Source organism: Marmota monax, unplaced genomic scaffold (genome assembly GCF_021218885.2).
Source record: "Marmota monax isolate L192 unplaced genomic scaffold, Marmota_monax_Labrador192_F-V1.1 WCK01_AAM20220418_F8-fsc00048, whole genome shotgun sequence".
Taxonomy (NCBI): Eukaryota; Metazoa; Chordata; class Mammalia; order Rodentia; family Sciuridae; genus Marmota; species Marmota monax.
Genome location: NW_026694895.1, coordinates 355,504 through 379,744, shown reverse-complemented (window position 1 = coordinate 379,744; position 24,241 = coordinate 355,504). Strand labels below are relative to the sequence as shown.

The 24,241-nt window shown below is 38.5% G+C and overlaps 1 protein-coding gene across 2 annotated transcripts in view; it reads right to left on the bottom strand.

Annotated features, from left to right (window-relative positions):
* Nucleotides 1-24,241, bottom strand: part of Ccdc148 (coiled-coil domain containing 148) — a 356,434-nt gene that overhangs the window by 155,008 nt on the left and 177,185 nt on the right. For both annotated transcript variants that reach the window (XM_046426939.2, XM_058573466.1), the window contains exons 8-9: nucleotides 14,367-14,505; nucleotides 11,187-11,393 (exon numbers count right to left, since the gene is read on the bottom strand). In XM_046426939.2, coding sequence (XP_046282895.2) covers nucleotides 11,187-11,393; nucleotides 14,367-14,505 — 346 coding nt within the window. The remainder of the gene's footprint in view (nucleotides 1-11,186; nucleotides 11,394-14,366; nucleotides 14,506-24,241) is intronic.

The following is a 24,241-nucleotide window of genomic DNA, read 5'->3' as shown; positions in this document are numbered from 1 at the left end:
TTTATTTAGAGACAGACTCTCACTGAGCTGTTAAGTGCCTCCCCATTGCTGAAGCTGTCTTTGAACCCATGATACTCCTGCCTCAGTCTCTTGAGCCACTGGGATAACAGGCATTGGCCACCACACCTGGCTGAAGAGGAGGGGTATTTTTATGTACATTTTAGAGGTTATTTTCCTCCTCACCTCCCTACCCTCTTCCCTCAAATCCAAGCTGCCTTTGCAGTCCACACTCCAATCTCTTTTTTCCTTTACCTATCAAGACTGTTCAACATCTTTAGCAATTAGAGAAATGTTAAAAAAAAAAAAAACTATTCTAAGATTTCATCTTAACCCAGTCAGAATGGCAATCATCAAGAATACAAACAACAATAAATATGGGTGAGGATGAGGGGAAAGAGGTAGATTCATACATAGCTGGTGGGAATGCAAATTAGTGCAACCATATGAAAAGCAGTATGGAAATTCTTCAGAAAACTTAGAATGGAACCATCGTTTGACCCAGGTATCCCACTACTCACTTTATACCCAAAGGACTTAAAATCAGCATATTACAGTGATGCAGCCACATCAATGTTTATAGCAGCTCAATTTACAATAGCTAAACTATGGAACCAACCTAGGTGCCCTTCAATAGATGAATGAATAAAGAAAATGTGATATATATATTCATATATATATGAATATTATATATATATGAATATTACTCAGCCTTAAAGAAGAATGAGATGATGGCATTTGCTGATAAATGGATGGAGCTAGAGAATACCATGCTAAGCAAAATTAGCCAATCCCTAAAAACCAAAGGCCAAATGTTTTCTCTGATATGTGGATAATAATTCACAATAAGGCAGGGCACCTAAGAAAGAATACAGTTACTTTAGGTAGAGGGGAGTGAAGGGAAGGGAGGGGTTATGGAGGTAGAAGGATAGCAGAATGAATCAGACATTATTACCAATGTACATATGACGGGTAGGATTCAACATGATGTACAACCAGAAGAATAGAAATTATACTCCATTTATATATGATGTATCAAAGTGCATCCTACTATCATGTATAACTAATTAGAACAAACAAAAAATGTTCTTAAAAAAAGACTGTCATTTCCTGCTTATACCTTTCTACTTCATATTGAAAAATGACCTTATGAGGAAACCCATAATGAACGTGAGGCTCTTTTTCAAAGATTCTCTTCTTTTAAGGCTCTTGTCCATGTGCTTGTTATCCAATGCCTGAAAACACTTTTTAAACATTTATTCCATTTTTATAGTTGATTACTATGTGAGAATGAGTCTAGTATCAGTTATTCATCATCACTAGAATTGGGACTCAGAAAATTCTACTTGATTAAAGTGCCACTCACATCTGACTTGTGGAACTCAAGTCCAATTTTGTTCTCCAACAGCAAAGGAGGCTGAAATCTGTGGAAAAAGGCAATTATGGAAGAAACTAATAACATGAAATACTATCAAATGTGGAAAGGGAGTTCAAATGATACTTTAAAACAGTGTCTTCTGCCTCAACATTATCTGATTTTCTATTAGGGTTTGTTGAATAGGTCATATAATCAGCAGGAGATGGGAACAAAGTGCACAAAAACAAGATAAAGTAGAAAAGGAAATTAAGTTCCTGGTGATTTTGTTCATGCTTGAAATATACCTGTGTTATAGATAAGCCAGGTTTCATTTTCAAAACCGCATCTGATTTTTTAGCATATTTAATGCTGACAATTAAGACTTGTACTTCTCTTCTTAATGACTTTGCATATGATAAACTTATTTCCACAGCAAAATTCTTCATAAATAAAGGAAGAAGGCAGTGAAAAGAGGACTATATCAGAAGGTATTGAGAAGAAGGAAAAAATGCCAAAGGCATTTTTTACACTTCCCTTTACAGTATTTACTGAACACCTATCATGTTCCAAACTCTGAAAATTTTATTGTTGGGGAGGGTAGAGATGAATAAAATGGGTTCCTACTTTCAGTTGTGTTGGGGACATAGATTTGTTCAGTGAACTGTGATCATGATCACTGACAAGCCAGATTTATATATGGGGGTTAGGGAGAACAAAGAATGCATTGAATCTAAACATGGATTAAGGAAGTTTTTCTGCAGCACACATTTGAGCTGAATCATGAAGATAAGTAAGAATTAGCCAGACAAAGGAAGGTAGGAAAGTCATCCTAGGTAAAGCCACAATAGCAGGAGCAAAGAGGCACAGAAGCAGGAAATATAGTGGTGCACTGTGCAGTGGTAGGGGAAGAGGATAGTGGATGAAAGGAATTCTACATTGTAAAGTGTGGATTGGAGTGTGCCCAGAAAAGAGTCTGAAAAGGGTAAGAGGGTCCAAGTTATTGAGGACCTGGAAAGCCATACTAAGCTTGGCCAATATTGTAAGCAAAGGGTACCACTGGGAAGTTATCAGGATTAATGTGAATTGCATTTAAGCATTCTGTCCACAATTCTGGGGAAAGATTTTAAAATATTAAAATGTGAGAAATAGCCATTACAGGGCTGAATAAACATTTGTTGATACAATATTCATGAACAATAACCGGGGCCCAGTGATGAAAGGGGCAGAGAGCTGAGAAAGTTTTCTTAAGTTTTCAAATAGCTATAAGAGAATAGGAAGCTAAGTTTCAAGAAAGAAATACAAATTTCCTGCAGGAAAATGAAGATTTCCATTTTTGACACCGACTTTAAGGCATCTATAGACATTTAATATAATCACCATGTTGCTGAGTATATGAAGTTCAACAGAAAGCTTTCCAGGGATAGTAAAAAATATTTGAGACTAATTAGCACTCTCAGGTAGGTAAAATCACGAGGCTATTTAGGGGCTGACTGAAGTATACAGAGAGAACAACAAGAATGAGGACAGAAAACCTGGAAGATGCCAGCATTTTAGGAAAGGGAAACAATAAGAAATACACAGGCAGACTAAAAATCACTTAAGACATGGCAATAGAAATACTTTGATGGACTCTGAGGGAGTGACGAATGTCAGAAATGGAGTGATGAACAGGGTGGAGAGGTCCAGGAGGATCAGGATAAAGAGCACTGGTTGATTTAGCTATTCTGGGTCTTTTATTTTTCCACATGAATTTCATGATTGCTTTTTTTATTTCTATGAGGAATTCCATTGGGATTTTGATTGGAATCACATTAAACCTGTATAGTGCTTTTGGTAGTATGGTCATTTTCATAATATTGATTCTGCCTATCCAAGAGCAAGGTAGGTCTTTCCATCTTCTAAGGTCTTCTTTGATTTCTTTCTTTAGGGTTCTGTAGTTTTTATTGTATAGATCTTTCACCTCTTTTGTTAAGTTGACTCCTAAGTAATTTTTTTTGAGGCTATTGTAAATGGGGTAGTTTGCCTCATTTCCCTCTCAAAGGATTTGTGACTGATGTACAGAAATGCCTTTGGTTTATGGGTGTTAATTTTACATCCTGTACTTTGCTGAATTCATTTACTAGTTCTAGAAGTTTTCTGGTAGAGCTTTTTGGGTCTTCTAGGTATAGAATCATATCATCAGCAGATAGTGCTAATTTAAGTTCTTCTTTTCCTATATGTATCCTTTTAATTTCTTTCATCTGTCTAATTGCTCTGGCCAGTGTTTCAAGAACTATGTTAAATAGAAGTGCTGAAAGAGGGCATCCCTGTCTTATTTCAGTTTTTAGAGGAAATGCCTTCAATTTTTCTCCATTTAGAATGATGATGGCCTGGGACATAGCATAGATAGCCTTTATGATGTGGAGATATGTTCCTGTTATCCCTAGTTTTTCTAGTGTTTTGAACATGAAGGGTTGCTATATGTTGTCAAATGTTTTTTCTGTGTCTATTGAGGTGATCATATGATTATTATCCTTAGCAGGAAGAATGAAGCAAGTGGTATTACTATACCAGATCTTAAACTATACTACAGAGCAAGAGTAACAAAAACAGCATGATATTGGCACCAAAACAGACTGGTAGACCAATGGAACACAATAGAGGACACAAAGACTAACCCACAAAATTAAAATTATCTTATATTTGCAAAGGTGCCAAAAACATGCATTGGAGAAAAGATAGCCTTTTCAACAAATGGTACTGGGAAAACTGGAAATCCATATGCAATAAAATGAAATTAAACCCCTATCTCTCACCATGTATAAAACTCAACTCAAAGTGGATCAAGGACTGAGGAATTAAACAGAGACTGCATCTAATAGAAGAAAAAATAGGCCCCAACTTCATTAATAAGACTCCTATACTGCAAGAATTAAAACTAAAAATCAATAAATGGGATGGATTCGAACTAAAATGTTTCTTCTCAGCAAAAGAAACAATCTGTGAGGTAAATAGAGAACCTACATCTTGAGAGCAAATTTTTCCCCTCACACATCAGATAGAGCACTAATCTCTAGGGTATATAAAGAACTCAAAAAGCTAAACACCAAAAAAAACCAAATAACCCAGCCAATAACGGGCCAAGGACCTGAACAGATACTTCTCAGAAGAGGATATACAATCAATCAACAATATATATTTAAAAAGTTCACCATCTCTAGCAATTAGAGAAGTGCAAATCAAAACTACTCTATGATATCATCTCATTCCAGTCAGAATGGCAGCTGTCAAGAATACAAACAACAATAAGTGTTGACGAGGATGTGAGGAAAAAGACACACTCATATGTTGTTGGTGGGACTGCACATTGGTGCACCCACTCTGGAAAGAAGTATGGAGATTCCTTGAGAAACCTGGAATGGAACCACCATTTGACCCAGCTATCCCTATCCTTGGTCTATATCCAAAGGACTTAAAAACAGCATACTACAGGGACACAGCCACATCAATGTTTATAGCAGCACAATTCACAATAGTTAAACTGTGGAACCAACCTAGATGCCCTTCAGTAGATGAATGGATTTAAAAATATGAGGCATAAATACACAATGGGATATTACTCAATTATAAAAGAGAATAAAATCATGGCATTTGCAGGTAAATGGATGGCATAGGAGAAGATAATGCTAAGTGAAGTTAGCCAATCCCCTAAAAAACAAATGCCAAATGTTTTCTCTGATATAAGGTGATGACTCATAGTGGGGTTGGGAGAGGGAACATGGGAGGGATAGATGAATTCTAGATAGGGTTCAGGGGTGGGAGGGAAAGGAAGGGGGCAAGAGGTTAGTAAGGATGGTAGAATCTGATGGACATCATTATCTAAAGTACATGTATGAAGACACGAATTGGTGTGAACATACTTTATATACAGAGATAGGAAAAATTGTGCTGTATACATGTAATAAGAATTGTAATGTATTCCACTGCCATTTATTTTTTAAAAAATAAATAAAATAATAGTCCTGGTTGAATTAAGTAATATGGATGTCCACTTGAACTTGAGAAGAGAGTTTTAGTGAGCTGGAGAGATAAGAGGAACTGGGTATAATAAGGTAGATGAATCTTTAAAAATGTTGATTTCATGTGGAAAGGCAAACATAGGGACTTCCCAGGAACAGAGGAGAGGATGAATTAAATCAAAGGAAATTTTCTTTGGGTAAGAACTGTTTAACCATGCTTATAGACAGAGGGAAACACTAAAAAGAGTTACAGATCAAAATAAGCAAAGTAGATAGTCAGTAGAATCAAGTGTCCAAAGTATTACGTGGGTCAAAGTTTCAAACTTTAAGGAGAAGGACTGAATTCAAACTGTCAGAGGAATCACATCCTGTGTCTACAAGAGGTCCAGGGGCTAGCAAGAGGCAGAAAGACAGCATGTGAGAGGGAGGAATTAGGATTGTTCACCCCCCAATGACTTAATTTTCTTGATAAAGTAGGAGGTGGTTGTCTCCTGGGAGTCTGTGCATGGAGGTGTAAGGTAAGGGAGTGGTGACCATTCTACACAGTCATAAAAGGAATAGGCAAACGAAGGACAGGACCAAGGCGTTTCATGTTGCATGGAGAATCCAGATGATGGTGACTTCCCTAGCAGCACTCAGCTACCCAGCACAGAAGCACAGTCACTTATGAGATGGCTCTGGTAATGAAGATGCCCAGCCCTGTTGCAGAAAGATAAGGATGCAAAGGAATTAATTATACAGCTAGCAGAGGGGTCTAGGCTGTACACAGGCAGAGACTATAGTCTGAGAAAACCTAGAGGGTCAACGAGCAGGTTTTGTTGGGAAGAATGAAGGTGCGACTTCTCTTTTGTTTCATCACTCTGGTGAGAGATGTAAATAGCTCTTCTTTTTACAGCAACTGTTACTGACAGAAAAGTAAAATAAAACAGAGTTCACATTATTTCAAAATTCCTTTAACATTTTTCTGCAAAGACACAAATTATCTAAATCACTCCCTAAAAGACCTTTTAAATTCTAAGACTAATAATAAAATTATGGTTACATGTTTAATTAATGTTTATTATAGCTAGCATATTAGTTTTAGAAAGTCAAATTTATGATACAATGAAGCAATATTTTTTACATTCTGTGGGTCTAATATATAGCATACTGGGACCTAAAGTATAATAAAAATATTTTATTATTTTGTAGAACTCTGGAATACAACCTGCGTGGGGCTGAGATAGTATTGAATTTCAAGATGAATGAGTCAATATGAACCTTAGGCAAGTTACTTCATGTTTCAGGACTCAGCTTTCAGACTTGCAAAATGAAGTGTAGGGATAAATCCCCAACTCTTCTGGCACATTAAAAAATCATAATTAAAAAATAAGCATAATATAACATTTTAAATTACTGCAAATTTATAGATACAGCTCTTCCTTTTAGGATGTATCTTTGGTCCCAACTACAATGTGAGTTTCAGCCCTTCATTAGAAACACAAATTCTGATGAAAACACTGTCTCTGTAGGAAACAGAATCATTTTACCACAATTCTGTTCCAACTTCTTCACTTCCTACCTATATTTGTCTTTTAGAAGTTTATTCCCTAAAAATTCAGAAATATTTGTTCACCCTTGTCTCACTTCACTTTCTTTTATTATAACAAAGTATTTGAGGTTGGTAACTTATAGGTAAATAGTTTTATTTGTATCAAAATTCTAATGGCTGAAGGGTCCAAACTGCATGGTGCCAGCATTTTGGCAAGGCCTCCTGGCTGTGTGCCAACAGGGGATAGAAAGAGAAAGAGAACTGGCTGCCTGAAGAAAGGACCAAGAATGTGGGATGGCTTCACTTTATAATGACATGGTCATATGAGAGCTAGTTTCACTCTGTGAGACCAGCACTGATCCCTTTCCAGATAGTGACCCATGACCTAATTACCTTCTGCTAGGCCTCACCTCTGTAAGGTCCTACCACTTCTCAGCATCACCACATGGGGTGAGGCTTCCAGAACAAGAACATTTAGGAGGGAGGCACTCAAACTATATCCAAACCATAGTAATCCTCTGTGACTAAGCCTCTCTAAGCAGACTCCACATTCTGTTGTGACATAGAGTCAGGCCTCTGATTTCAATAGGCAAACACACTGCAGCAACTTTTGCAAATTCTCTGATTGAGTATACTATCAGAGAATGCATATAAAGCATCTGTTAGAATGCTTGATATACAGGGAATATTATATAGGGTATGCCTGACACAGTGGACAGCATGAACTGTGGGGAATCATTAAAACACATTTTTGTCTCCCATTCAGATGGTTCTTCTGTCACCAGATGAAAACTCAGACAAATATATGAGTCATTCTTGGGTTGCACAGGGGCCTATGGTAAATATAAAACATAAAATATAGTCTTGATTCAAAATCAAAGTGTGCAATTCCAATAGTTTGGTCTATTCCTTTCTCTCTATTCAGAAGGTGAGTTCTCTTTTGATTCCCTAGATGCTTAGTCCATTAGGGCCCACAGGTGAGGAAGGAAAAGGGAAAGAGAGATAAAGGAAGGAATAACAAAGTTCTCATTTAACAGTGACTGTTACTATTCTAAGCAAACCTTGCAGGAAGTTAATGCCAACTCTTACCCCTTAGTAATTTTGTAGCCTTTATTGCTAGTTGTACCCATCCTAGAATAATGTCCCTGATGTACATTTTCTTTAGTGAAAGAATGTGAGAGGATGCATCTCCCCCTCTCCCTCCACCCCTTGCCCTCCCTGCTTCCCATGAACTGAGCAGTTTTCCTCCATAGCACCTATCAGCCAGGATGCTCTTGGCAATGGAGTCAGACAACCATGGACTGAATCTTTGAAACCATGATTCAAAATGAACTTTTTCTCCTCTACATTGTTCTTGTCAGATATTTCAGTCATTTTTTTCCACCTATCAGTTTCCCATTTATTGTTGTTCCACCTAACTGGGGGATTCATCCACCTCTGGAAGTAGCACAGTTGGGCAGAAAAATCTTAGGGAGGATATCTTTGACAATGACACCTTTCCACTAGCCAACAATTTCTTAAATAGGGTACATAAAAAAGATGAATAGTATTCCAATAGGACTTTCCATCTTCCATTTAGGTCTAAGAAGTTGAAAAGAACGTTGCTCCCACTTTAACAGCAAAAATTTAAAAAGCTGAACTGCCTACATTAGGACTTATCTTAAGCCTGTCAGAGAGCAGAAGTCAGAGAGCAATAAACTAGCCTGACATTTAAGGGAAGACAGGCTTCAAGTAAAATTAATAAGTTTTGTAAATCCAAACACAACATTAAGATAAGCCATTGACTAGGAGAAAAAGAAAAAAGGAAACAAAACTTGTATATGGAATATGTAAAGAGTACACAAATGAGTAAGAAAAAAAGCAGATAACCCAATGGGAAAATGGGCAAAAGACTTGAGCAGACAGACATTCCACAGAAGAAGATAACCAATTGGATAATATATGAAAAGATGTTTAATATTTCATTATATATATATATATATTTCACAGTTTATTTATATGCTTTTCTGTTAACAGAAATTTTCATTATTTCCAGATACTTGTTGTTATGATAATAGTGCTATGAACATTCTTGAACATGTCTTTTAGTGAACATATGTTCTAAATGGAAATGAAAACCATAATGAGGTACCAGTACTCAGTCACTAAATAAACTAAAATTAAGGACTGCTAATACCAATACTGGTGAAGATGTGAATGAGATGAATCTGGTTGTAAATTTTTACAATAATTTTGGAAAACCTTGGCAATATTTTTCAAAGCTAAATGCACTGAAACTTTAAATTCAACAATTTTGCTCCTAAATATCTACCCAATAGAAATGAGCACATATGTTTACCAAAAGACATGTTCAAGAATTTTCATACCACTATTATCAAAACAACAAGTATCTGGAAATAATGAAAATTTCTATTAACAGAAAAGCATATAAACAAACTATGAAATATATATACAATGAAATACTAAACAAGAAAGAAAAAATGATGGTAACATGAAACAAGAATGAAACACATCATGAGCACAAGAAGTATAAAGGCATGGGGGGGGGGTAGTATTTGCTAAGAAGAACCATGAGGGAGATTTCTGGCTTCAGAAAACATTCTATGTATTAATCTTGGGTGTCTCCTTGGGGAGGTATGTAAATAAACTTCATCAAATAGCATAGTTAGGTACTATGCACTTTTCCACATATATGTTTAACTTAATGCAATATAATACAAAGAAAACATTACCTATAGCATAGCTCCAGGGCTAATGATAATATGGGCAGAATGAATATAAACAGACAGGAGTATGAGGACTTGTCAGGGCCCCTTGATCCTGTGTGTTTCCCATAAGTCTACAACAGAGAAGAAAACCACTTTAGCTCTGGAGCCTGTAGTGGATTAACCTTGATGCAGCTTCTCTTCTTTAGGTCCCAAATTTATACAGTATAAAAAGAAATATCTTTTTGTTATAAAAACTGCAGAAAAAGCATTTTTCTCAAATGTTTAAAAATAAAGATACTTGTTTTTATATACTTTTGTTACAGTGTCATCTTTCGGGATGCTTTCTATCAAGAGAATAAAGCTTCTTGTGCTATCCCCAAACTACTACATCATCTACTAACCAATAAAGATCTGAGAACTTTTACTAGACATATGCTATGCCTTGAAACAATATTAATTTTTAATGGCCTTTTCAACTTTTCAAGGATGGTTGTGTTAGCTTTTTGTCACTGTGACTAAAATATCTGACAAGAACAACCAAGAGGAGAAAAAGTTCATTTTGAATCATGGTTTCAAAGATTCAGTCCATGGTTGTCTGACTCCATTGCCATGGGCCCAAAATGAGGCAGAGCATCCTGGCTGATAGGTTCTATGGAGGAAAACTGCTCAGTTCATGGGAAACAGGGAGGGCAAGGGGTAGAGGGAGAGGGGGAGATGCATCCTTTCACAGCATGCCCCTAGGGACCCATCTCTGCCAGCCACACCCCACCTGCCTAAGGTTTCTACCCTGTTAATCCATTCAAACTAAAATAGACTGATTGGATTACAGCTCTCATAATCTAATCCTTTCATTTCTGAATATTCCTGCATTAACACAGGTACTTTGGGGGGACATCTTAAATCCAGACCATAACAAGGGCCATATCCACATCAGGCTTCCAGGACTCCAGCACTTGTGATGTCAGGATTGCAGGTGCTCCCAACACAGCAGCCTCTCATTCTTTCAGTTTTGCCACTGCGGTAGGTCCTCTGTATTTCCCTGTGAGCATCAGACAGCAGCCCTTAATCCTTCCAACTATGAGGTTTACCCTTTAACTTGGAGCCATTCCAGAGGTCCTCTCACTGGGTCTAAGCAGGAAAAAAAGTCACCTCATCCCCCACATTTTGTTGAGGGTTACATACAACCCACCAATCTTCCCCTAACATATTCCTCACGAAACCTCTTTCCTCTTCCTATTTTGCATATCTCTGATATGAATGAGAAGTCTGAGAGTCTTTGAGCACTAGACAGTTTGTAACTGCACCGCATTTTCATTCCACACTTTACTCTGTTGCCCAGCATCTACAGTTAATGTTAGGTGTCTCCATTGAAATATCCTATTATAGTGATTTCAGATTGAACTTTATGAAATTGTTGATTATTGACTATTTTTGACCTAAAAGAATTGAAAATTAATATGGTCCAAACTAACAGTTTTATTCAGGATAGGCTTTTCAGAGAAACTGAACTTTAGGTTGGATTTGAACAAAAGGAAAAGTGGGTTCTCCAATGAATACCCAGAAAAATATTAAAACAGCTTTTGTGAGCACCTTACCTTAAATTTCAGATCAGCACACAGGTCCTGTTGCTTTTTTCTGTCCTTAGCCAATATGCTCTCCATTTCATGAGCTGCACAGGCCTCAAGGAGGGTAAGTACTGCCTTCTGTATAAAGTCTTTCCTATTCTTATTCCAATTTTCTATCAAGATCCTTCGCTGCTCCCTAGCAAAGTGATATTGGTCACAATGTTTCTCATGTTCTACCTGAAAAGATAATAGATGGTGAACTCTTATCATTGTTAAAATGAGCCTATGATGTATGTCATTGTTATAAAAATGAATAGAATTAATTATAACCAATGATTTTAAAAAACTGGGACAAACATCTTAATAGTAAACACAGTAACTAAGACTGGCAATTGAGAAAAAGGCATTCAATGTTTACAAGTCTTTTATTTATTTATTTATTTATTTATTTATTATTGGTTGTTCAAAACATTACAAAGCTCTTGACATATCATATTTCATACATTAGATTCAAGTGGGTTATGAACTCCCATTTTTACCCCAAATACAGATTGCAGAAACAAGTCCTTTTATAAATCCTTACTTTCCTCATATAGAATGGGTTCAGACCAAGTGGTCTCTAAAGAAACTTTCACTTCTAAGTGGCATGATTCAGTGAGCAGAAAGCAAGACTCCCTCCATATATAATTTTAAGTGCACCATTTTTTAAGTCAGTTGTTGGCATCGTTTAACAATTATATCAAGTCTTTATGACAACGTAAAACATAAGCATAAAAATTGCTACAATAATCCTGAAGATTCAGTTTGCTTTTAATTATCAAAACATTCAGATGTTAGAATGACTAAACTTAATTATAGCAATGACATTTAGCCTTCTCATCCTACATTCTTGAGGGATATGACATTGTCACATAGTAACTAGGGACACTTTTGGCAGTGATTCTCAATCATGGAAAGTATCAGAGTATGGGGTTGGCAGGGGGGTGAAAGGGGTACACAAAGAGCAGAAAAGAAGAGCCTGAAAGTTTAAAAATCTCCTGCAAATGATTCTGAAGATCTCATACAAAGGTGTGTTTTCTGAACTAAAGCATCACTGATCTAAAGAATTCTTTATTTTTTCAGTACAGACCACACCTTTGCATTGACATACTATTTAATTCCTAAGTGGTATGAGAAAAGAAGCTAGCAAGCAGGATAGAGTATGTCCCACCTAAAATAACACTTTAGGTATGGTTAAATAGACACATGATCAAACAGACTATGATCTCACTTAAACCAAGTATCAGCTACTAAAATGTGTTCTGAAAATGTCTTAGCTTTGTTAATAAGGTTAAAAATATATTTAACATCTGTCAAACATTAAGAAGGGAATGATACACCATGCAGAAACATGGTCTAATCGATCCAATGTAGAATAAAAATGCAAAAAAAATCATGTAAATTGTAGAAAAAATATAAAAATCTACAGGTAACAATGGCAGCTGGTCACAGAGGCAAATAAAATTGATTAGGAATAAAAGAAGATATAATTTAGTAAATTAAGAATGTAAAAAAATCCAGAATTAATTATTTATTATGTAAGAGGTATCTGTTTTAGACCAGAATTTAAACAATTAATTGTTGAAATGGTGGTGACAGGGAAAGAATAGGAAGAATGTGGGAAATAGTCACTCTAACTATGTGGACTTTGCTTCAGTTTCTTAATGAGAAAATAAGAATAACAATAGTATTACTTTCACCCACTGCTATGTGTGTTAAAAGGAGTTTCCCTAAAACTGATGTATAGTCATTTCTATACACATGTGAGTATTGCTGTTACTTGCTTAATTTAAAACAATAATAAAAGTACAGGGTATGTGATAATATTTTGTAGCATTAAAAATCAAGAGCCTAGAGAAGAGGAGCAGCAGCCTGCTGAGAGGCTGAGCCACCCCCTCCCCCTGCGCCGGCAAAGTAGAGGGAACTGTGACCATGCACAGAGCAGGCCCAGCGGCCTGCTAAGGGGCAGAGCCGCCCCCCCACCCCCCGCGCCTGCCAGGTAGGTGGAACGGTGACCACCGACAGAAAAGGCCCAGTGGCCCGCGGCGGGACAGAGCTTCCAATCACTCCTGCAAGGTAGGTGGGCCTGCGACCCACCGGCAGAAGAGGAGCAGCAGCCTGCTGAGAGGCAGAGCCGCCCCCTCCCCCTGCACCGGCAAGGTAGACGGAACTGTGACCACGCACAGAGCAGGCCCAGCGGCCTGCTGAGGGGCAGAGCCGCCCCCCACCCCCCGCGCCTGTCAGGTAGGCGGAACTGTGACCACTGACAGAAAAGGCCCAGTGGCCCGCGGAGTGGCAGAGCTTCCAATCACTCCTGCAAGGTAGGCAGGCCTGCGACCCACCGGCAGAAGAGGAGCAGCGACCTGCTGAGAGGCAGAGCCGCCCCCTCCCCCCCACGCCTGCAAGGTAGACGGAACTGTGACCACGATCAGAACAGGCCAGACCTGCAACCGAGAGACAGAACAGGCCCAGTGGCCTGAGGAAGGGTAGAGCCGCCCCCCCCCGCGCCTGCAACGTTACATGCTTGTTTACATATAATTTATAAGACAAGTCATTGTAAAATTAATTGGTGATATGGTAACCTCTATTTTCTTGTCTTTGTGGGTTTTCCCATGAAAGAATGAAACAATAATTTTCCAATTCCTTCTCATGGAAATTTAAGTCATGTCTTTGAGTTCTGAATTTGGGGTCTTTGTGTTTTCTACCCACGTAGGGGAACAGGCAGAGTTGCTGTGATGGGGAAGATACAGGTAAGTGACATCTCTCAGGGTGAGTGTTGGCATCCTTATGACTAGAGGGGCTGAGGTGTGGCAGACTTTGTGGATGCAAGGGCAAGCATTTAACCTTCAGGAAAGATCCAGACGTGGTGGAACCTCTGAGAGTAGGCAGGTAACTGTTTGTAAACCTGAGGATCAAACACTAGCGGACCATCCTGGGAGCCATGGTGAAGATTTCTGGGACAAGTTGCCAGACAGGCCCTCACCTGCTTATGGACTATATAGATTTTGGGGGAAAAATGACCTGCACAGACTTTCAACCTGTAATTCAACTATTTTCTATAGAGTAGGAAATACAATACATTTTAGATTATTTTCACACACACACACACACGTGCACACACACATATCTCCATAATCATTGACCCCTAAAACAATTTCAACTTGCACTCACCAAGTCATGCCTAGATTTGTGAGGAAAATATCTTTGTAACATATCGAGATACAGAGTCCTTCTGCCAAAGAGATCTCCAGGATACTGATCTAAAATAGCCTGGTAAATCCAGTGGTCTTCTTCACTTAGGTGGAAGTTTCTGAAAGCAACAAAAATATTATAACATATAGTTTAGAAATTATGAACTTTAGATTTTCCAAGATGGCGGCCGGCGAGCAGGCAGCACTTTCAATACCTCCACAGTAACGGGATCAGAGAGACCCATTAATACACCTACATGCTACCTGCTGAGAAACTTCTAGCAAAATTCGGCTGAAAGGAGACCTGCCGGGAATTAGTAAGTTTATTGGAAGTGTCAGTTTGTCTCGGCCACAAGGCGCAGGGGCCCAGTCCCGCCGGCGAACGTTCAAACAGCCGCTGCCTGCCCAGGCCCCTGCCGGTCCGGCTCTGTGAACCGCCCCTGGCGGTTCGGCACTGCAAACGACCCCCACCCCTCGGGTGAACAGCTCCCGCCCGCCCGACACTGCGAACAGCCCCGCTCGCATGGCGAACGGGCCCGGCCCACCAGGCTCTGCGAACGACCCCGCCCAACCGGCGAAAGGCCCCGCCCACCAGGCTCAGGAGGCGACGTGAAGGGACTCTAACCAAGCCTTTATGAAATAGTGAACTGGGAGCTAAAACCAGAGATTGAGTCAGAACAGAGACAAGCCAGTCCCACCCCTCCCTTCGGATACTCCGGCAAGGAGCCAGGGGCCGCCATAGCAGAGAGGGGAAGTCACCAGAGTTCGGCCAACGAGATTCCTTCCCAGCGGAATCTACTTTAGCAGGTGTGTGACTCCCACCAACACCAGATACAAACAACCCGGAAACTTCAAAAATCTCTCAGTGGGCGTGACCGTAAGGGCCAAGGGACTCCCGAACCCAAACTCCCCCTACTGCCAGTGACGTGGGCGTGACTGTAGAGGTGGAGGGAAGCAGAGAAGACTCCCCACCCCCAACTCCCCCAACCGCTAACAGAGAGGGTGAGACGGTAGGGGCGGAGGGAAACAGAGGTCACTCCTGACCCCCAACTCCTCCTACCGCCAGCGGAGTGGTTGTAATTGTAGGGGCTGAGGGTAGCAGAGGGGATTCTCGACCCCCAACTCACATTACCACCAGTGGCGACACACAAGGTCTTAGCCGCCAGCTTCCCAGGGCGTGCCCACCAAAGGGGTCCGGAAAAACTAAACTATTGACTCCCAGACCACAGCTCCACAGCACTGGGGCTTAGATGAATGGTAGAGAGAGTGCTCCGTCATTCGGGAAATAGGGCACGCAGTGGGGCTGAAAGTGTAACCAGATCCTTGGGGAACCGCCTCTGGTGAGCAGGACCTGGCTGGCTGGCAGGAGGAAGGGGAGGAGGGGCAGGAGAAGTGGAACGACTCTGGACTAACAGGATTGAGAGACTCCCAGGAGCTGCCTTACAGGGATTGCTGTTGACACATAGAGGGCAAAACTCAGCCCGGAGGGCACAGCTCTGCCTACGGGAAGAGAAGAAAATGGATCTCTAAGACCTAATTCAATTTTATTTTATTTTATTCTATTTTTTCTCTCCCCTTTTCCTTCTTTCTTTCCCCTTTCAATTTTTATTGTTCTTTCCATTCTCCTCTATTCTATCTATCTCCCTCTCCTTCTTTCTTTTTAAGAGCACCTTCTTTCCCCTTCTCCCCAACTTTCATCCCAAGCATTATGTCCTCCATTACGTGTAATTGTCTAAATGCAAATAGGTGAATGTTTCGAGGCTGTCTATAGGGCTCCTAAATACCTAGCTACTACCAACACCCTGATCCAATCGACAGTTAGTATCCCCCTTCAGTAGAGCAACCTTCTAAAGTAGCCAAGACATACTAACCCTTATACCTTCATAGCACCTAACCTAAACATAAAGTCCTAAGAACAAACAACAAATCACTATATGCATACAGAATCCGGAAGCCCTTTATAAATTGAATGAATCAGCTTTAAAGTACAATAAAGCCCGACATCTCTAGGCATAATCTCCCACCACAAAGGAGAGACAACAGAGATACACAAAGCCAAAACAAATGTATAGGAGAAAGCAGTTACAAAGCAGTCAAACAGAGCTGGAAAGTAACGTGAACACCATGAAAAAACAAGGGAAAAAAGGAGTACAAACAATGCAGGACAACTTAAGTCTACAGGAGGACCTAGAAGCATCAGAAGCATGGATAGGGAAAGAACTCAAGGCATACCTAACTCAGATGGAAAGGAATATTAGAGAAGACATGAGACAGCAAGTCCAAGCAATAAAAGTATATTTTGAAAATGAATTAAACAAACAAATTCAAATGGCAAAGAACGAGCTTTACCAGGATAGAGATCTTAAAAAAAAAACCAAACAGTAATCCTAGAAATGCAGGAAACTATAAACCAAATTAAATATTCAAATGAGAATATTACAAATAGACTAGATCAAGTAGAAGTCAGAACATCAGATAATGAAGACAAAGTTTATCAACTTGAAAAGAATATAGTCAACACAGAAAAGATGCTTAAATCCCACGAGCAAGCTATTCAAGAGATATGGGATGTCATAAAAAAAACAAATATGAGAGTCATCGGGATAGAAGAAGGCATTGAGATTCAAACCAAAGGAATGGACAACATATTAAATGAAATAATTCTAGAAAACTTCCCAGAGATGAAAGATGGAATGGATTGCCAAATCCTGGAAGCCTACAGGACCCCAAACATTCAAAACCATAATAGACCAACTCCAAGACATATAATTATGAAGATGGCCAACATACAGAACAAGGAGAGAATATTAAAAGCTAGGAGAGAAAGGAGGCAGATTACATTCAGGGGTAAACCAATTAGGTTAACGACTGATTTTTCATCACAGACTTTGAAAGCCAGAAGATCCTGGAACAATGTATTTCAAACGCTGAAAAACAATGGATTCCAACCAAGAATACTGTATCCAGCAAAATTAAGCTTCAGATTTGACAATGAAATTAAAACATTTCACGATAAACAAAAGCTAAAAGAATTCGCAGCCAGAAAACCAGCACTGCAAAGCATTTTGAGCAAAATACTATAAGAAGAGGAATTGAAAAATAGTGCCCAAAACTAACAGCGGGAGGTATCTCAGTAAAGGGGGAGGAAAATAACCAAAGAGTAAAAACTAGCCAAACTAAAATAAATAAATAAATAAACATGACTGGAAATACAAATCATATTTCAATTGTAACATTAAATGTTAATGGCCTAAATTCACCAATCAAGAGACATAAGCTAGTAACCTGGATCAAAAAAAGGAATCCAACAATATGCTGCCTTCAGGAGACTCATATGATAGGAAAAGACATACACAGGCTGAAGGTGAAAGGTTGGGAAAAATCATACCACTCACATGGCCCTCGGAAGCAAGCAGGAGTGGCCATACTCATATAGAATAAAATCAACTTCAAACCTAAATTAATCAAAAGGGATAAAGAAGGACACTATATACTGTTAAAAGGAACCATCCACCAAGAAGACATAACAATTATCAATTTGTATGCACCAAACAATGGTGCGGCAACGTTCATAAAACAAACTCTCCTCAAGTTCAAGAGTCAAATAGACCACAACACAATAATTATGGGTGACTTCAACACACCGCTCTCGCCATTAGACAGATCCTCCAGACAAAAGCTGAATAAAGAAACTAGAGAACTCAATAACACAATCAATAACCTAGACTTAACTGACATATATAGAATATATCAACCATCATCAAGTGGATACACATTCTTCTCAGCAGCACATGGATCCTACTCAAAGATAGACCATATATTATGCCATAGGGCAACTCTTAGTAAATATAAAGGTGTGGAGATAATACCATGCACCATATCTGATCATAATGGAATGAAACTGGAAATCAATGATAAAAGAAGGAAGGAAAAATCATGCATCACATGGAAAATAAACAATATGTTACTGAACGATCAATGGGTTACAGAAGACATAAAGGAGGAAATCAAAAAATTCTTAGAGATAAACGACAATACAGACACAACATACCGGAATCTATGGGACACAATGAAAGCAGTTTTAAGGGGGAAAATCATTTCCTGGAATTCATTCCTCAAAAAAAGAAAAAACCAACAAATAAATGAACTCACACTACATCTCAAAACCCTAGAAAAGGAAGAGCAAAACAACAGCAAATATAACAGAAGACAAGAAATAATTAAAATCAGAGTGGAACTCAATGAAATTGAAACAAAAAAAACCATTGAAAAAATTGATAAAACTAAAAGTTGGTTCTTTGAAAAAATAAATAAGATCGACAAACCCTTAGCCATGCTAACGAAGAGAAGAAGAGAGAAAACTCAAATTACTAACATACGGGATGAAAAAGGCAATATCACAACAGACACTACAGAAATACAGAAGATAATTAGAAAGTATTTTGAAACCCTATATTCTAATAAAATAGAAGACAGTGAAGATATCGATAAATTTCTTAAGTCATATGATCTGCCCAGATTGAGTCAGGAAGACACACGCAATTTAAACAGACCAATAACAAAGGAAGAAATAGAAGAAGCCCAAAAGACTACCAACCAAGAAAAGCCCTGGACCGGATGGGTATACAGCGGAGTTTTACAAAACCTTCAAAGAAGAATTAATACCAATACTTTTCAAGCTATTTCAAGAAATAGAAAAAGAAGGAGCTCTTCCAAACTCATTCTATGAGGCCAACATCACCCTGATCCCGAAACCAGACAAAGACACTGCAAAGAAAGAAAACTACAGACCAATATCTCTAATGAACATAGATGCAAAAATTCTCAATAAAATCCTGGCGAATCGAATACAAAAGCATATCAAAAAAATTGTGCACCATGATCAAGTAGGATTCATCCCTGGGATGCAAGGCTGGTTCAATATACGGAAATCAATAAATGTTATTCACCACATCAATAGACTTAAAGATAAGAACCATATGATCGTCTCGATAGATGCAGAAAAAGCATTCGACAAAGTACAGCATCACTTTATGTTCAAAACTCTAGAAAAACTAGGGATAACAGGAACATACCTCAACATTGTAAAAGCTATATATGCTAAGCCTCAGGCTAGCATCATTCTAAATGGAGAAAAACTGAAGGCATTCCCTCTAAAATCTGGAACAAGACAGGGATGCCCTTTCTCACCACTTCTATTCAATTTGGTCCTTGAAATACTAGCCAGAGCAATTAGAGAGACAAAAGAAATTAAAGGCATAAAAATAGGAAAAGAAGAACTTAAAATATCACTATTTGCGAACGACATGATCCTATAACTAGAAGACCCAAAAGGGTCTACAAACAAACTACTAGAACTAATAAATGAATTCAGCAAAGTGGCAGGATATAAAATCAACACGCATAAATCAAAGGCATTCCTGTATATCAGCAACAAAACTTCTGAAATGGAAATGAGGAAAACCACCCCATTCACAATATCCTCAAAAAAAATAAAATACTTGGGAATTAACCTAACAAAAGAGGTGAAAGATTTATACAATGAAAACTACAGAACCCTAAAGAGAGAGATAGAAGAAGATCTTAGAAGATGGAAAAATGTACCCTGTTCATGGATAGGCAGAACCAACATCATCAAAATGGCGATATTACCCAAAGTTCTCTACAGGTTCAACGCAATGCCAATCAAAATCCCAACGGCATTTCTTGTAGAAATAGATAAAGCTATCGTGAAATTCATATGGAAAAACAAAAGACCCAGAATAGCAAAAGCAATTCTAAGCAGGAAGTGTGAATCTGGAGGTATAGCGATACCAGAGTTCAAACTGTACTACAGAGCAATAGTAACAAAAACAGCATGGTACTGGTACCAAAACAGGCAGGTGGACCAATGGTACAGAATAGAGGACACAGAGACCAATCCACAAAATTACAACTTTCTTATATTTGATAAAGGGGCTAAAAGCATGCAATGAAGGAAGGATAGCATCTTCAACAAATGGTGCTGGGAAAACTGGAAATCCATATGCAACAAAATGAAGCTGAATCCCTTTCTCTCGCCATGCACAAAAGTTAACTCAAAATGGATCAAGGAGCTTGATATCAAATCAGAGGCTCTGCGCCTGATAGAAGAAAAAGTTGGCTCCGATCTACATATTGTGGGGTCGGGCTCCAAATTCCTTAATAGGACACCCATAGCCCAAGAGTTAAATACAAGAATAAACAAATGGGACTTACTTAAACTAAAAAGTTTTTTCTCAGCAAGAGAAACAATAAGAGAGGTAAATAGGGAACCTACATCCTGGGAACAAATCTTTACTCCTCACACTTCAGATAGAGCCCTAATAGCCAGAATATACAAAGAACTCAAAAAATTAAACAATAAGATAACAAATAACCCAATCAACAAATGGGCCAAGGACCTGAACAGACACTTCACAGAGGAGGACATACAATGAATCAATAAGTACATGAAAAAATGCTCACCATCTCTAGCAGTCAGAGAAATGCAAATCAAAACCACCCTAAGATACCACCTCACTCCAGTAAGATTGGCAGCCATTATGAAGTCAAACAACAACAAGTGCTGGCGAGGATGTGGGGAAAAGGGTACACTTGCACATTGCTGGTGGGACTGCAAATTGGTGCGGCCAATATGGAAAGCAGTATGGAGATTCATGGGAAAGCTGGGAATGGAACCACCATTTGACCCAGCTATTCCCCTTCTCGGACTATTCCCTGAAGACCTTAAAAGAGTGTACTACAGGGATACTGCCACAACGATGTTCATAGCAGCACAATTCACAATAGCTAGACTCTGGAATCAACCTAGATGCCCTTCAATAGATGAATGGATAAAAAAAAATGTGGCATTTATACACAATGGAGTATTATGCAGCACTAAAAAACGACAAAATCATGGAATTTGCAGGGAAATGGGTGGCATTAGAGCAGATTATGCTAAGTGAAGCTAGCCAATCCTTAAAAAACAAATGCCAAATGTCTTCTTTGATATAAGGTGAGCAACTAAGAACAGAGCAAGGAGGAAGAGCATGAGGAAAAGACTAACATTAAACAGAGACGAGTGGTGGGAGGGAAAGGGAGAGAGAAGGGAAACTGTATGGAAATGGAAGGAGACCCTCATTGTTACACATAATTACATATAAGAGATGGTGAGGGGAAAGGGAAAAAAAAACAAGGGAGAGAATTGAACAACAGCTGATGGGGTAGAGAGGGAAGAGGGGAGGGAAGGGGAGGGGGGATAGTAGGGGATAGGAAAGGTAGCAGAATACAACAGTCACTAATATGGCATTATGGAAAAATGTGGATGTGTAACCGATGTGATTCTGCAACTTGTATTTGGGGTAAAAATGGGAGTTCATAACCCACGTGAATCAAATGTATGAAAGATGATATGTCATGAGTTATGTAATGTTTTGAACAACCAATACAAAAAATAAAAAAATAAAAAGAAATTATGAACTTTAAAGGGATTTCAAATTGCTCAAACTATTAGCAACTAATAATAATTACATAAATGAGGCATTGATTCATTGATTAATTTGTGGTATTGAGTGTTAAACCTAGGGGCACTTTACCACTGAGCTACATTTCCAGCTCTTTTTAAATTGTTTTTGAGACAGGGTCTCACTAAGTTTTCCAGGTTGACCTAGAACTTGGAATTCTCCTGCCTCAGCCTCCCAAGTTGCAGAGTTTATATGTGCACACCAGTGCACCCAGCCCAAATGAGGTATTTTTAAAATGTTAGCCAAATTTAATGACTGTGAAAGAAAAGTTTCTAGTTTCTAATACATTGGATCCTTCAATACTTTATTTGGTCTTTCCATGAGTTCTAGGCATAGTTTGAACAAGTTAAAGAGAAATAATATTTTTAAAAAATTTATTCTATCATGCTTACAGTAATATTTAAAAAATGATCAATCAATGAAATAAATAAATATTGGTGAATACATTATTACACATACATATTAAAAAGGATTTTTTCTTATTCAAAAAAAATCCTATGTCTAGACGAGATACATACAAATGTAGACAGATTAATAATTACATAAAAGGGGCTGGGGATGTGGCTCAAGCGGTAGCGTGCTCGCCTGGCGTGCTTGCGGCCCGGGTTCGATCCTCAGCACCACATACAAACAAAGATGTTGTGTCCGCCGAGAACTAAAAAATAAATATTAAAAAATTCTCTCTCTCTCTCTCTCTCCTACTCTCTCTTTTAAAAAAAATAATTACATAAAGGAAAATAAAGTCAGACTGAGGAAGATACTTATTTAAGATTTGAATTCAAAGGGAAGTCTATATCTTTTACTTTACCCTCTTATCTGCTAGCTTTCTTGGGATAATAATAAATATTTGTAATGAAAAGATAACAAATGGTGCTGAATTTCAGATCATAAGGAAATCATTTATAAACAGGATCCCTGCACATTGCCTTCTCAATCATGTGTCCACTGTGCTCCAAAATACTTTATTCCTTTCAGAACACTCCTAGGCACTGGCTTAGTTCAATTTCTGTATAAAGTCATAGCAAAGTCCTACTCAAGGTGAAAAGGTTGCATTATCATTCTAAAGTCTAAATTAATGCCTCTTTATATTTTGAGTTTATTTGCATATTATTATCCCTGTTTGATAAATTAGAATAATCAAATTCAGATGCAATCAGAGGGAATATTAATAGCAACAAATATTTTCTTTGATCCACTATGGATCCACATTGTTTATTTCAATGGTCTTACACTTAAAAGTTAAGTTTCCAATCCAAAAGTTTTTTAATGTCTTTATGCCCATGAAAAATATTTAACAATTTAAAACAGACTAAAACAACCCTTAAATCAGTGATACTAAGGGGAACTCCACTGTTCTCATATAAGGTTAAGCATTTCTATAAGGCATGCCAGTATTCTAGTAAGTAGGAAAAATTGCTTTTCAAAGAAAAAAATCTTCTCCACCTACTCTATAATGGGATGAAAAAGAGGGTTGGAGATGTTCTATCAGTAAAAAGAATACTCTACAGTTCCTCAGTATGACATAATAATCTATTGCAAAGAAAGAATTTGAGAGGAATTCATTCATTGAACACAGCAAGTGTTTTGGTTCTGTCAGAATCAGTTCTGCATGTACAGACAGTCAAAGGCTTCTGCAAATAAAGCATTTGAAGCAGGAAAATTAAGCCAGGAGAAAGGTTGCCTGAGTGCACTTGGCATTCCAAACACCCTCAGATTTTCATGGACAATATCTCACGTCCTTTCTCAAGGAGCCCATTTGCACCCACTGTGACATGAATGCATTTTAACAGGAAAGTTAGCCAGATAAATTCTCCAATACTACACCATAAGCAACAGAATAAGAACAGAACTGAAGTCCACATCTTAGTTAATATTTTTAAACTGTCACTGTAATTGAAGGGCCTTGAACATGTTTTGAATTTCTACCTTTGTTTGATTACACATGTTGATGCGTGGGGGTGGTGTGTCCTCTGGAGGAAAAGCGACAGAACCTAGGTCCAACAAGTTTCCTGTTCTTTTAAATTGTCATTCATCTATATAATGGAGGCGGTTGGTGCCATGCCCAGATTGCCTTAATTAGCTGGAATTCCCATCACCAACATGCTGTGAGTCTTGGCTGACAACTTATGGGTGAACTACCCTGGGTCCCCTGGGAGCTGCCTCACCCAAGAGGCTACCCTCCTACCTTCTTTTCAGGGCCAACCACAATCAATGCCTGACACACCAGCCCATTTGCCTCCAGATGTGACCAACTCTGTGACACATTCTCCCTCCAGAGTCTCACTGCGGAAGCCAACAGAAGATCCAGTCTCCACTGAGACTTCCTCCT